The 11,281-nt window shown below is 46.8% G+C and overlaps 1 protein-coding gene across 1 annotated transcript; it reads right to left on the bottom strand.

Annotated features, from left to right (window-relative positions):
• Nucleotides 1-891: 891 nt before the first annotated feature.
• On the bottom strand, nucleotides 892-3,552 carry NKX3-1 (NK3 homeobox 1). Its single transcript, XM_039243787.1, has 2 exons — nucleotides 3,218-3,552; nucleotides 892-2,162 (listed from the first exon to the last, which is right to left on the bottom strand). Exons 1-2 carry the CDS (start codon nucleotides 3,492-3,494, stop codon nucleotides 1,744-1,746), a joined length of 696 nt encoding a protein of 231 aa, XP_039099718.1. The 5' UTR covers nucleotides 3,495-3,552; the 3' UTR covers nucleotides 892-1,743.
• Between the last annotated feature and the right edge of the window lie 7,729 nt (nucleotides 3,553-11,281).

Genomic DNA, 11,281 nt, shown 5'->3' with positions numbered 1-11,281 from the left:
CCAGGTCACCTTAGACAATCGGGTGGAAACAGAAGCGTGGCCCAATTTCTTCTTTGCCTTCTCATTCTCGCTGAAGTCACTAGTTGTCTTTTTTGGGGGACCCTTTCTGTAAAGGCATGAAACACAGTTCCTGAAGAACTGGGACAGTTTCCTTGTTTGGTGATGGACGCCGCTAGTATGTTTTAGAAACTGTTTCCTTTCTCTTAGCCCCCTCTGGCAAAGTGCTATCGGCCCACTCAGCTTGCAGCTGGGGACCCCGCTCCCTAAGGTGCCAGCTGCCTTTTCTCCACGCCCTGCCCGTGAACCCTCTATTTCCACCGGACAGCCCAATGGTTCCCAGTTCATTCTGTTCCGCTTGTGTCTGAAAGCCCAGTGCCTCTTACCCCCTCTGCCTGCCCCTCTGGGGATCCCAGAGGGTTGTCAGACTTTGCACTTTGTAACAACAGAGCCGGCCTGGGAGTCAGCAGTGAACTTTTAGACCTGTCAAGTCTTTAAATAGGATTTGGGATTTAATGTTGCTGGGGTTTTTTATTTTTTAAATAAGAATTGCTAGTTTTAAAAAATGCATGTCTTTTAGCCAATTCAGAATCTCCCCCCACCCCCCAACTACTTTATTTTTTTAAACCCAGTAGAGATAAAGCTTTAAGGGAAAAAAAAATAAAGACCAGATCTCAAGCTAAATAGGAGGGTGTACATTAGGTGCAGCCGGACTAAAAGTCTGGACGGAAAAGAAGTCCTTTGGGCGACTGTTGTGGAAAGGGAACAAAAACAGAAGGAAGGCAAGGCAGGAGTTTACAGGAAAGAACTATGTGATCTGTCGTGTAATATAAATTACAGCCTGAAAACTCCAGGAAACTTCTCATTTGAATTCTCAGGTCCAGGGCAAAAATGTCCAGAGGAAGCTTTTATTTAACCTTTATTAATAGAACTGTAATGCCGCCCAGTAGCCGAGCCGAGAGCCCTCCTCAGGCTGCTGTCTTGGCCATGAGGAGATTCTTCTGGCCCTGGCCCACCCCTTGCTGCACAGTTCATTTTATACAGCTGGTCCTAAAACCACGGTGAGTGCTTCCTGTTTAACCTGGGCCACCCTGTGAATACTTAGATTGGTGTGTTACTTAAAAAATAAGAAGACGCTTATCTTTCCACCTCCTCCTACCCATCGCCATATCCCACGCCGGTCTGTGCTGAGCGTGGCCGGTTTCTCTGTGAGAGCCTCTGTCTCCCACCCTCTTACAGGGACAGGGAGACACCTTCGTTGTAAACCAAGGCCAGCGAGATGTTTTTGGACTTAAGTGTAATTCAGGACTCAGGAGGGGGCGCCTTCCTCTTGGCCATCCTTTTCCCTCGGGGTCTGCATCCCTCCAGGCTGACGCCGAGTTACACAAGAGGATGGAGGTGAACCGACATCCTCAGAAGTGATGGGGGCCGCTCGGACGGAGTCACAGAAAGTGCTAGAGACAGCACCAGGCTTTATCCCTCCCTGCTTCACACAGGTCTTTAAGAGCAAAAATGTCCCATTTTATGTGTTGGGGAGCTATCTGGGTATCAGTCACTGTCCCAGTGCCTTCACTAGCCCACCAGTGCAGAATCTAGGATGTCCATGCAAACCTCCAGCAATCTCAGTCTGCATCCCTCTTGCTCCTCTGTCCTCCCTGAGCCTGGTCCCTTTTGCCATCCAGAGAGACAAGCTGGGGAAGGCAGGCAGTCTTTTTTGATCATTCGTTATTGTCACATGAGCCGGCATTACCAGAAAGCCGGGTTCCAGCCTCCCAAGCAGTACAGGTAGGGGTAGTAAGGGTAGCTGTTACACACAGAGATGAGGGAGGCCTGGGATAAGCCTTCCTCCTTCAGAGCCGGCAGGGACGGGGGCTTCTCCAGGCCTCCCAGGTCCGAGGTGAGCTGCTTTCGTTTGGTCTTATAGCGTCTGTTCTGAAACCATATTTTCACTTGGGTCTCGGTAAGCTTGAGGTTCTTGGCCAGATGAGCCCTTTCAGGAGCCGATAGATACTTCTGGTGGCTGAACTTCCTCTCTAACTCAATGACCTGAGTGTGGGAGAAGGCGGCTCGAGATCGCTTCTGTGGCTGCTTTGGGGTTTGGGGAAGGCTTGGTAAGGAGCCCGCACTGTTTTCATAGTCCAACAGATAAGTCTCAAAGTGTCCATCTGGAGAGGAGGAGGGAGAAGGAGGGATGGGAAGGAAAAGGTTACATGTTAGAGGGACGGGAACCGAATTCAATCCACCCTTATCTCTTTGGTAGTGAACAAACGGCCCAGTGTCATCTTGGATACATTTCACTTTCTTCACATGACTAAGGAACTCTCCCTGGTGGGGAGTGACTGAATACGTATATTATGTATTAGCTTTCTAATAGTCATCAAGAACCGAGAGTTAGAACCGGTTAGTGGCAGAACTTCCTGACATATCATCCAGTAGAATTAAATAGGGTCCTGGATAAGTGTACTGAGGTGGGAGAAGGGACACAGGGAAGAAACAGAAATAAGACACCTGGTAAAAGCAGGACCCAAAGACATCAGTGTTAACTTCCCGGTGGCAGGAGAGGGTTTGCGCTATAGGAGAAGTGGCAGGAGCTAAGGACAAATTCATTCTCTGCCTTTAGTCCCCCTTTTTCTAAACAAGCCGTTAGGATGCCTCATCCGAAGTGACAGGAAAGGAAATAAGTCTACTTCAGATGTGTCCAACGGTGTTATATGTCCTGAAGGCCTGAGGGACCTTCCAAACTTAGTTTTACTGCCCATGGAACTGGCAAGCAGAGGGAGTCTTCGCTGGCCAAACCCTAATTTATTACCATGAATAAGTTATGATCAGTTATTTGTAATCTGTTAGTAATTGTAACTGCCAAGAGGTAGCGCGGGGCTGGCGCCGATCGAGGGTCGCGCGGTGGCTGGGAGCGGGTGGCGGGGTTTTCGCCCGGGACACTGGGGCTGGGGGCGCCGCGCGCGGAGCACTGGGTCCCGCGAGTCCAGTCCATGCATAAACCCTGCGCCGCCCGGACGGCCGGGCTCGGCGTTAATTTCCGAGGCGCGCCCGCGGCGGGAGGCGGTGGGGTCCCTTGGCCTGTCGCCGCGGGGCCCCGCATCCCGCAGCCAGAGCTGCGCCAGTCCCGCCTCGGACCCGCCCTCGCTCCGGAGCGGCCCCCAGGCCCGCCCGCCCCTCCTGCGGGACCGCACCCCGGCCCGGCCCGGCCCGGCCGCCTCACCTGGCTCGCTCGCTGCCGGCTTGTCGGCCTCCTGCGCAGCGCGCGGCCGGGCGCTCCACGGGTCCTCGGGCGCCCCGGCGCCGCCTCTTCCTCCCTCGGGCTCCCGCTCCAGGTCTCGCCGCGGGTCCGGCGGGCACGGGGGCTGCGGGTTGCCGGTGTGGCCGCCGCGCCGCTCCGCGCCGTCCCGCAGGATGTCCTGGATGAAGAAGGAGGTGAGCGGCTTGGACTGGCTGGCCGCCCCCGCCTCTCTGGGCCGCGGCTCCGGAACCCTGAGCATCCCGGCGGCTCTGCTGCAGCCCTGGCGGCGTCAGCTGCGTCCGCCGCGTCCGCACCACTTTCACTTTCCGCCGCCTCTGCGCACTTATAGCCCCGGGGTAGCGCGCCGCGCCGCCTTCCCATTGGCCGCGGCCAGCCGGGCGCAGCCGCCGATTGGCCGCCGGCGCTCCAGGTGAGGGGGTGGGAAGGGGAGTCCCTCGCGGGGTCTCCGTCACCGCTCCGCTGCAGGATTCCTCCCCCAGTTCCTCCTCCTCCCCCCCACCCCGGCTTGCACCCCTCTGCCCTACGTTCTTTTCCCTGGCTCCCAGTAAAAACCAAAGAGGGCCTCCCCTGCTCCGACCCACATCTGAAGTTTAGACCTTCTGGGCAATGATGATGCAGAAGAGAGATACTCGATTTAGGTCTCATAGATTGTTAAAGCGCCTTTACTCGCAAAGGATGGTGAAGTTACTACGACCCAGTTTACAGACGCAATTTCTGAGTGCCCCGTGACAAGGAGAGATCAATAGCAAAGCTACCAAGGCTTTCAAAGAGATATGACAACTCAGTGCCTCACCTGACCCCAGGCTGGATTATGTACTGGAAATTATTGGGGCCATTGATAGAAGTGTAGTAAGGACGAGGGTTTAAAGTATTGCATCACTGTTAAATTTACTGAGATTCTCATAGGTAGAATTTAAGGAACAAAGCAGGTGAACATATGGGAGGAGAAAAAAAGAAGAGGGGAATAAACCATAGGAGACTCTTAAGGACTCCAGAGGTTGATGGAGAGAGGTGGTTGGGAGATGGGTATGAAGGAGGGCACTTGTTGTGATGAGCACTGGGTATTGTATGTAAGTGATGAGTCACTGAAAATTCCCCTCCTGAATCCAATACTGCATTGTATGTTAACTAACTAAAATTTACATTAAAAAAGAAAAACAATTACTGAAATGAATAGTACTGTGATTGTATAATAAATATGAAATAAACATGGAAGTACTTAGGGGAGGCCCACAGGGGATGAAACAGCCTGAAAGGATTCAGAAACAATGATACAGGTTGCTGGCTAGATGTCATCTGATAGGGTGAATGAGTTAAATATTAACAGTTGGTGAATCTGCTCTGCTGGTGTTCTTTTGAACTATTTTTATATATGCAACTTTTCTGTACCTCCTGGTCTAAGGCACCTAGCAGTCCACTGGAAACTTCAAAAGGGTGTCACGTTGAGTGCCTGGGGAGGAAAGAGAGGGAGTAGGCCATTGTAGAGAAAGCAACCGCCAAAGAGAACTGCCCTGTATAAGGGGAAGGTCTTTGACAAGGATGGTTTTCTCCTCTTATTTTTTTTTCGTTTCAAAAAACTGTTTAAACATTTTCATTTGCAATATTATAGATTCACAGGAGTTTGCAAAATTAGTACTCCCAATTCCACCCAGTGACATATAAAGTAACTGCAGTATGATCTCAAAACCAGGGAGTTGACATTTCAAGACTTTCTTTTATTTTCATCATTTTAGGACCTGTATTCGTTTCTGGGTGTGTATAGCTCTATGCAATTTTATCCACATGTATATATTCCTGTAATGCTACAATCGAGATACAAAATTGTCCTATCACCACCCACGAACTTACTGTGCTATCTTTTTGTGTTTGTGTGTCCAAGCCCCTTCTCTCCATTTCTGACCCTCGCAACCACGAATCTATTCTTCATCTCTCTAACACTCAGAGAATGTTACATACATGGAATCAAACATCATAGCAACGTAACCTTTTGCAATCGGCTTTTATCATTAAGTGTGATGCCCTTGAGGTCCACTTTGATTGTTGCATATATTGTTGTATTCATAGTTAATATTTTTTTATTGCTGGATAGTATTTCACTGTGTGGATCTCCCTGAGTTTGTTCAACCATCCACCCACTGAAGGACAGTCGATCTGTTTCCAGGTTTTCGCTAGTATGAATGAAAGTGCTGTGAACAGTCATGTACAGGTTTTTGTGTGAACATAAGTTTTCTTTTCTCTGTGCTAAACACCCAGTACTGTAATTGCTGGGTCATATGGTAACTGCATGTCCAGTTTTGTAAGAAACTGCTAACCTGTTTTCCCGAGTGGTTGTACCATTTTAGATTTCCACCAGCAATATATGAGAGTTCCAGCTTCTGCATTTTCACCTCAGCATTTGGCATTATCACTGTTTTTTATCTTAGCCATTTTAGCAGCCATTTTTTATCTTAGCCATATCTCACTGTGGTTTTAATGTTTAGTTTACATTTCCCAAAAGGCTAATGATATTGAACATCTTTTCACGTGCTTCTTTGCCATCCATATCCCCTCTTTGGTGAAATATATGTTCAATTCTTTGGGATTTTAATAGTTCTTTATATATTCTCTATGTGGGCCTTTGTTGAATGTGTGGTTTGCAAAGATTTTTCTCCCCATTTGTGGCTTGTCTTTTCATCGTTTAAGCAGAATATTTCAGGGGCACCTGGGTGGCTCAGTCGGTTGAGCGTTCAACTTTGGCTCAGGTCATGATCTCATGGTTTGTGGGTCTGAGCCCCACACCGGGCTCTGTGCTGACAGCCCAGAGCCTGGAGCTTGTTTCAAATTCTGTGTCTCCCTTCTTTCTGCCCCTCTCCTGCTCATGCTCTGTCTCTCTGTCTCTCAAAAATAAATAAACATTTTAAAAAGGTTTTTTTAAATAAATAAATAAACAGAATATTTCACAGCACAAAAGTTTTTTTAATTTTGGGAGAGTTCAATTTATCAATTTATTAATTTTACATTAATTTAAATTGGTAGAGCCCAACTTACTAATTTATTAATTTTACATTCATTTAAATTGGTAGAGTCCAGGTTATTAATTTATTAATTTAATTTATTTTTTTATTTTATTATTTAATTTTACATATTGTGCCATTGGTGTCATGCCTGAGAACTATCTGCTTATCCTTACTACCAAAGATGTTCTCCTATGTTATCTTCTCTAAGTTTTATGTTTTATTTTTAAATCCACCATCCATTCTGAATTGATTTTTGCCTCTGGTGCAGATTGGAGGTGGAGGTAAAATTGTTAAAATCTATAGCTGGGTGGTATTTCAAATCAGTGGAGAAAAGCTGAATTACTTAATAACTAGTACTGCCATTTGGAAAAAATAAAGTTCTCTTCTTATAACAAAATAAATCTCAGATGGCTCAAAGATTTAAAACATAAACAGGCATATATACATACATACATACATATATGTACATATACATACATACATACATACATATATGTACATATACATACATATATACATATATGTACATATACATACATATATATATAAAAGGTTTATCCACACCCATCATTGGAGAATACAAAATAAAACCATACCGATATACCCATTTTCCACCTCTGGGATTGGTAGAAGTTAAGAAGACGGATAATGTCTAGGGTTGTTGGAGCATGTGGAGGAAATTATTTCCATACCAAATTGGAGGAAAAGTAAACCAGCTTGTTACATTTGGATGACATCTTGTCAAAATCTGTTGGAATTAAAACTGGTCATATCTTTGGACCCAGCCATTCCATAGTTAGAGATTCACCCTAGAAATATACACATATACATCGTACTACTTGGGAAAATCTCCTCAATTTTGTCAGAGACTGATTCAAGTTGCAAAATAATGTTATAGAATAAACCCGTTGTGTAAAAACAAAGAATAGTTACAAATTGTCTATATGATATTTTATATTTGAGCATTTTGACATGTAGAATGTATCTAAAAGGATGTAAATATCTCACTGGAGCTGTTACCTGTGATCAGCGCAGTGGAGGTAGCAGATCGGGAGGAGGAAAAGGAAGTGGAACTGTGGGCATTTCCTTGTGCTAACTTATAATTCAAGGATTAAAAATGTAGAACGGAAGCTGAGCTTGGGCTTACCACCTCCACCTCCGTCGCCTCAGATCTCTGATGTCCCTTTGGAATGGGGACACCGCTCACAGCATTTTCCCTCACATCGCTTCACACGGCCTTCCTTTCGTGCTTTGTACTCGGATATTTATGTGGATGGGTCCTCTCCTTTATTAGACGGTGAGCTCCCTGCATAGGGACTATATCGTCATATTAATAGTGTCCCTAACACCTCGCTTAGATCTTGACACACAGAAGGTGCTCAATAAATGTTTGCTGGCTGGACGTCCAGCTTTAGGCACTGTGAGCCACCTCCCAGGCTGGCAGCATTATCCAGAAGGGACTGCAAGGCCCCAAAGCAAATCACAGTGTAAGGCCTGCACTTCTTCCCCTGCCATGTCTGTGACATGGGTGACAATGAGCAAGGGCAATCAGGAAGATACAAAGGGCTACAGTAGGACTCTTTAAATGGAATAGAATTCAGACAAAATAATGCCCCCCTCCCCAGATGTCCCCCTCCAAATCTCTGAAAATTTTCTTTTTAACGTGTATTTATTTTTAAGAGAGAGAGCACGAACATCAGTGGGGGAGAGGCAGAGAGACAGGGAAAGAGAGAATCCTAAGCACACTCTGTGCTGTGAACACAGAGCCCAGTGAGGGTCTCAAATTCACGACCTACAAGATCATGACCTGAGCCAAACTCAAGAGTCAGCCACTTAACCCACTGAGCCAGCCAGGCGCCCCAGGAACTTGTGAATGTGCTATACACATAAACAAAAGGGAGTTAAGGGTGCAGTTGGCACTGAACTTGCTAATCAGCTGACCTTGAGATGGGAAGGCTATTCTGGATCTTCCAGGTGGGCCCAGAGTGATCACAGAGTTCTTACAAATCAGGGGAGGCCAGAGAGTCCGAGCCAGAGAAGGAGATGTGAGAGCGAAGCAAGTTCACAGTGATGGGAAGGGAGAAAGATTCACCTGGCCATTGCTGACTTGAAGATGGAAGGGGGTGCCTGAGCCAAGGAATGGAGGTGACCTCTAGAAGTTGGAAAAGGCAAGGAGCAGATCTTCCTCGAAATGCAGCTCTTCCAACACCATGATTTTAGCCTAATTAGACCCATTCTGGATTCCCAACCTCTAGAAACAAATGCAGAGGCATTTACAGAAGGACACAGAAATGAAGAGAGGATTCTCAGCTCTGTTTTCTGTTGTTTCTTATTTATTTTGAGAGAGAGCACAAGCAGGGGAGGAGCAGAGAGAGAGACATAGAGAGAGAGAATCCCAAGCCGGCTCCATGGTGTCAGTGCAGAGCCCGATGCAGAACTCGAATTCAAGAGCCCTGAGATCATGACCTGAGCTGAAACCAAGAGTCAGACGCTTAATCGACTGAGGCACCGAGGCGCCCCACTATCTGTTTTGATATGAACTTTGAGATCTTTTTTTTAAAAAAAAATTGAAATATACATGTAGACCCATAATTTCATCCCTTTATTAAAACTGCCTTTTTTGTGGGGCTCAATTGATTAAGCTTCTGATTCTAGATTTCGGCTGAGGTCATGATTTCAGGTTTTGTGAGTTCGAGCCCCGCGTTGGGCTCTGTGCAGACAGAAAGGAACCTGCTTGGAATCCTCTCTCTCCCTCACTCTCTGCCCCTCCCCTGCATGCACATGCATGTTCACTCTCTCTCTCTCTCAAAAATAAACATTTCAAAAAAGTCTTTCTTTGTATATTTTCTTCCAGTCTTCAGCCATATTTTGTTGTAGGATAAGTGTAATTTTGTATCTTGTTGTTTCCTCCCAACTTCATATTATAGTATAAGCATTCATATATTGCTCCTTTAACAGATTTTAGAAGCCATCTAGATCTGGGGTGCCTGGGTGGCTCAGGCTTCGAAGACCTCTGACTTCAGCTCAGGTCATGATCTCACAGTTCATGGGTTCGAGCCCCGTATTGGGTTTGTGCTGACACCTCGGAGCCTGGAGCCTGCTTCCAGTTCTGCGTCTCCCTCTCTCTGCCCTTCCCTGCTCACACTCTGTCTCCATGTCTCCTTTTCTATCTCAAAAATAAATATTAGAAGCCATCTAGATCCAAAGATGCCGAGAGTTTGAAATCATCTAATATAGTTTTTTTGTTTTCTAGGAAAGAACCTGAGGTTTACAGAGACTATGAAACTATAACTGCAAGTCCAGGCTTGTAAACTCCTGGCACATTGTATCACCTTCCACCCCTCTGCCACCCCCAACCTTCCCCCAGTACCACCTTCCAGCGTGGAAAGGGGGAACAGAGTTCATAGAATTGTCCTGCACAGGGGCACCTGGGTGGCTCAGTCCGGTTCAGTGTCCGACTCTTGGTTTCAGCTCAGGTCATGATCTCATACTTCATGAGTTCAAGCCCCACGTTGGGCTCTGTGCTGACAGTGCAGAGCCTGCTTGGGATTCTCTCTGCTCCTCCCTGCTCCCACCCTCTCTCTCAAAATAAATAAAAGAAACATTAAAAATAAAAATAAAAAAAGGAAATGACTGTTATGAAGGAAGAGTTTATACTCACAGATCCCTGAAAACATTCTGCAGGATCACCCAGAAAATCACCGGGGTCAGAAGACAGCAAACGCAGTAGGACAGCATGGACTCAAGCCCTTATTGTGGTCTTTGTGGGAAGGAATGGGAAAGGTTTAGGGTTGGATGGTTTTGGTAATTTCAGCCACCTCTGGGCTATGGGGGTGGTCTCTAACTGTCTGGTACCTCGCCCTGGGGGGGTTTAGGGCAGGGGGGATGCTGACTTGGTGGGTTACAGCTAGAGGACAGAGGGGGCTGGGGATATGGGCTCGGGATCGGATGGTTTGCACCTCACACTGGCAGGCGAGTTGTTTGCTATTCCTGGGAATTAGCTAACCCTGAGAGCCGCTGGCCCTCCCTAGGTCGTCAAGGCCCCAAGATGTCCAACTATCATAAAACATAAACAATAACAAAACATGGTTAATACAAAAAGCTTTGTTGGCAAGCACCATTGTCACGGCACACATTTTTCTTTTACAAGGCCTTCTGGGAGTAGCGTCACCAAGTTGATGCTTTGTCTCCATACATCATGATGTGTGTTTTCCATGAAGAAACTTGATGTTGGCATTGCTAACTCTGGCAGGCAAGAAGATAAAGAAAGAAAGAAAACACATCGACTGTAACCACCATCACAACGAAAAGGACTATACACCTTGCATCAGCCAACAAGGTTTATCAGACTTCGCAGAAGGTAGCAGTCCCACTTAATGTCCAGATGGAGGTGGGAAGGGTTGGGGAACAATCCCTGGGCCTAACCTGGTTGATGGGACAGCTTCAAGGGTAAATGTCTGGGTGCGGTGTTCGTTCCCTGAAGGCCACCTGCTCATGACAGAAAGGAGATGGTTGGAGGTGTCACCTTTCGCCTATCCCCTTTCCCTTTTAAAGCCACCAGTCCCAGCCCCCAAGCCCCATATCTAATGGATCTAGATATATCTAGATGTGTATCAGCGAGGGAAGACTGCCTGTTTTTCTCTGGTAGAGATTCCTACCATCCTCAGTATAAATAGGCCTCCTTGGTACAGCACCAGCCATTCTTTTTTTTTTTTTTTATGTTTACTTATTTTGAGAGAGACAGAGAGAGAGAGAGAGAGAGAGAGAGAATCCCAAGCAGGCTCCGTGCTGTTAGTTTAGTGCAGAGCCCACCTTGGAGATCCAAAATCAAGAGTCAGACGCTTAACTGGCTGAGCCACCCAGGCGCCCCAGGGTCAGGCATTCTTAAATCTGCTTTCCTGAGTGTGGGGGTGGAGGGGTGGGAGAACACTTCCCTCCATGTTCTTGGTAGTTCAGTGATGTTGGGGAGACTCAGACTTTCCCCTTCCTTTTCCTTCCAGGCTGGATGGGAACAGTAAAATGCTGCCTC

The sequence above is a fragment of the Hyaena hyaena genome, unplaced genomic scaffold (assembly GCF_003009895.1).
Source record: "Hyaena hyaena isolate Hyena2069 unplaced genomic scaffold, ASM300989v1 scaffold_230, whole genome shotgun sequence".
In the NCBI taxonomy this organism is placed as follows: domain Eukaryota; kingdom Metazoa; phylum Chordata; class Mammalia; order Carnivora; family Hyaenidae; genus Hyaena; species Hyaena hyaena.
This window is presented reverse-complemented; position numbering and strand designations above follow the sequence as displayed.

What these genes read in the sequence shown, in the direction of transcription:
- NKX3-1 (XM_039243787.1), bottom strand. Translation starts at nt 3,494, where the DNA reads ATGCTCAGGGTTCCGGAGCCGCGGCCCAGAGAGGCGGGGGCGGCCAGC. An exon ending in GCCGGCAGCGAGCGAGCCAG is followed by an intron (nt 2,163 to 3,217) that starts GTGAGGCGGCCG and finishes CCTCCTCTCCAG; the next exon opens with ATGGACACTTTGAGACTTAT.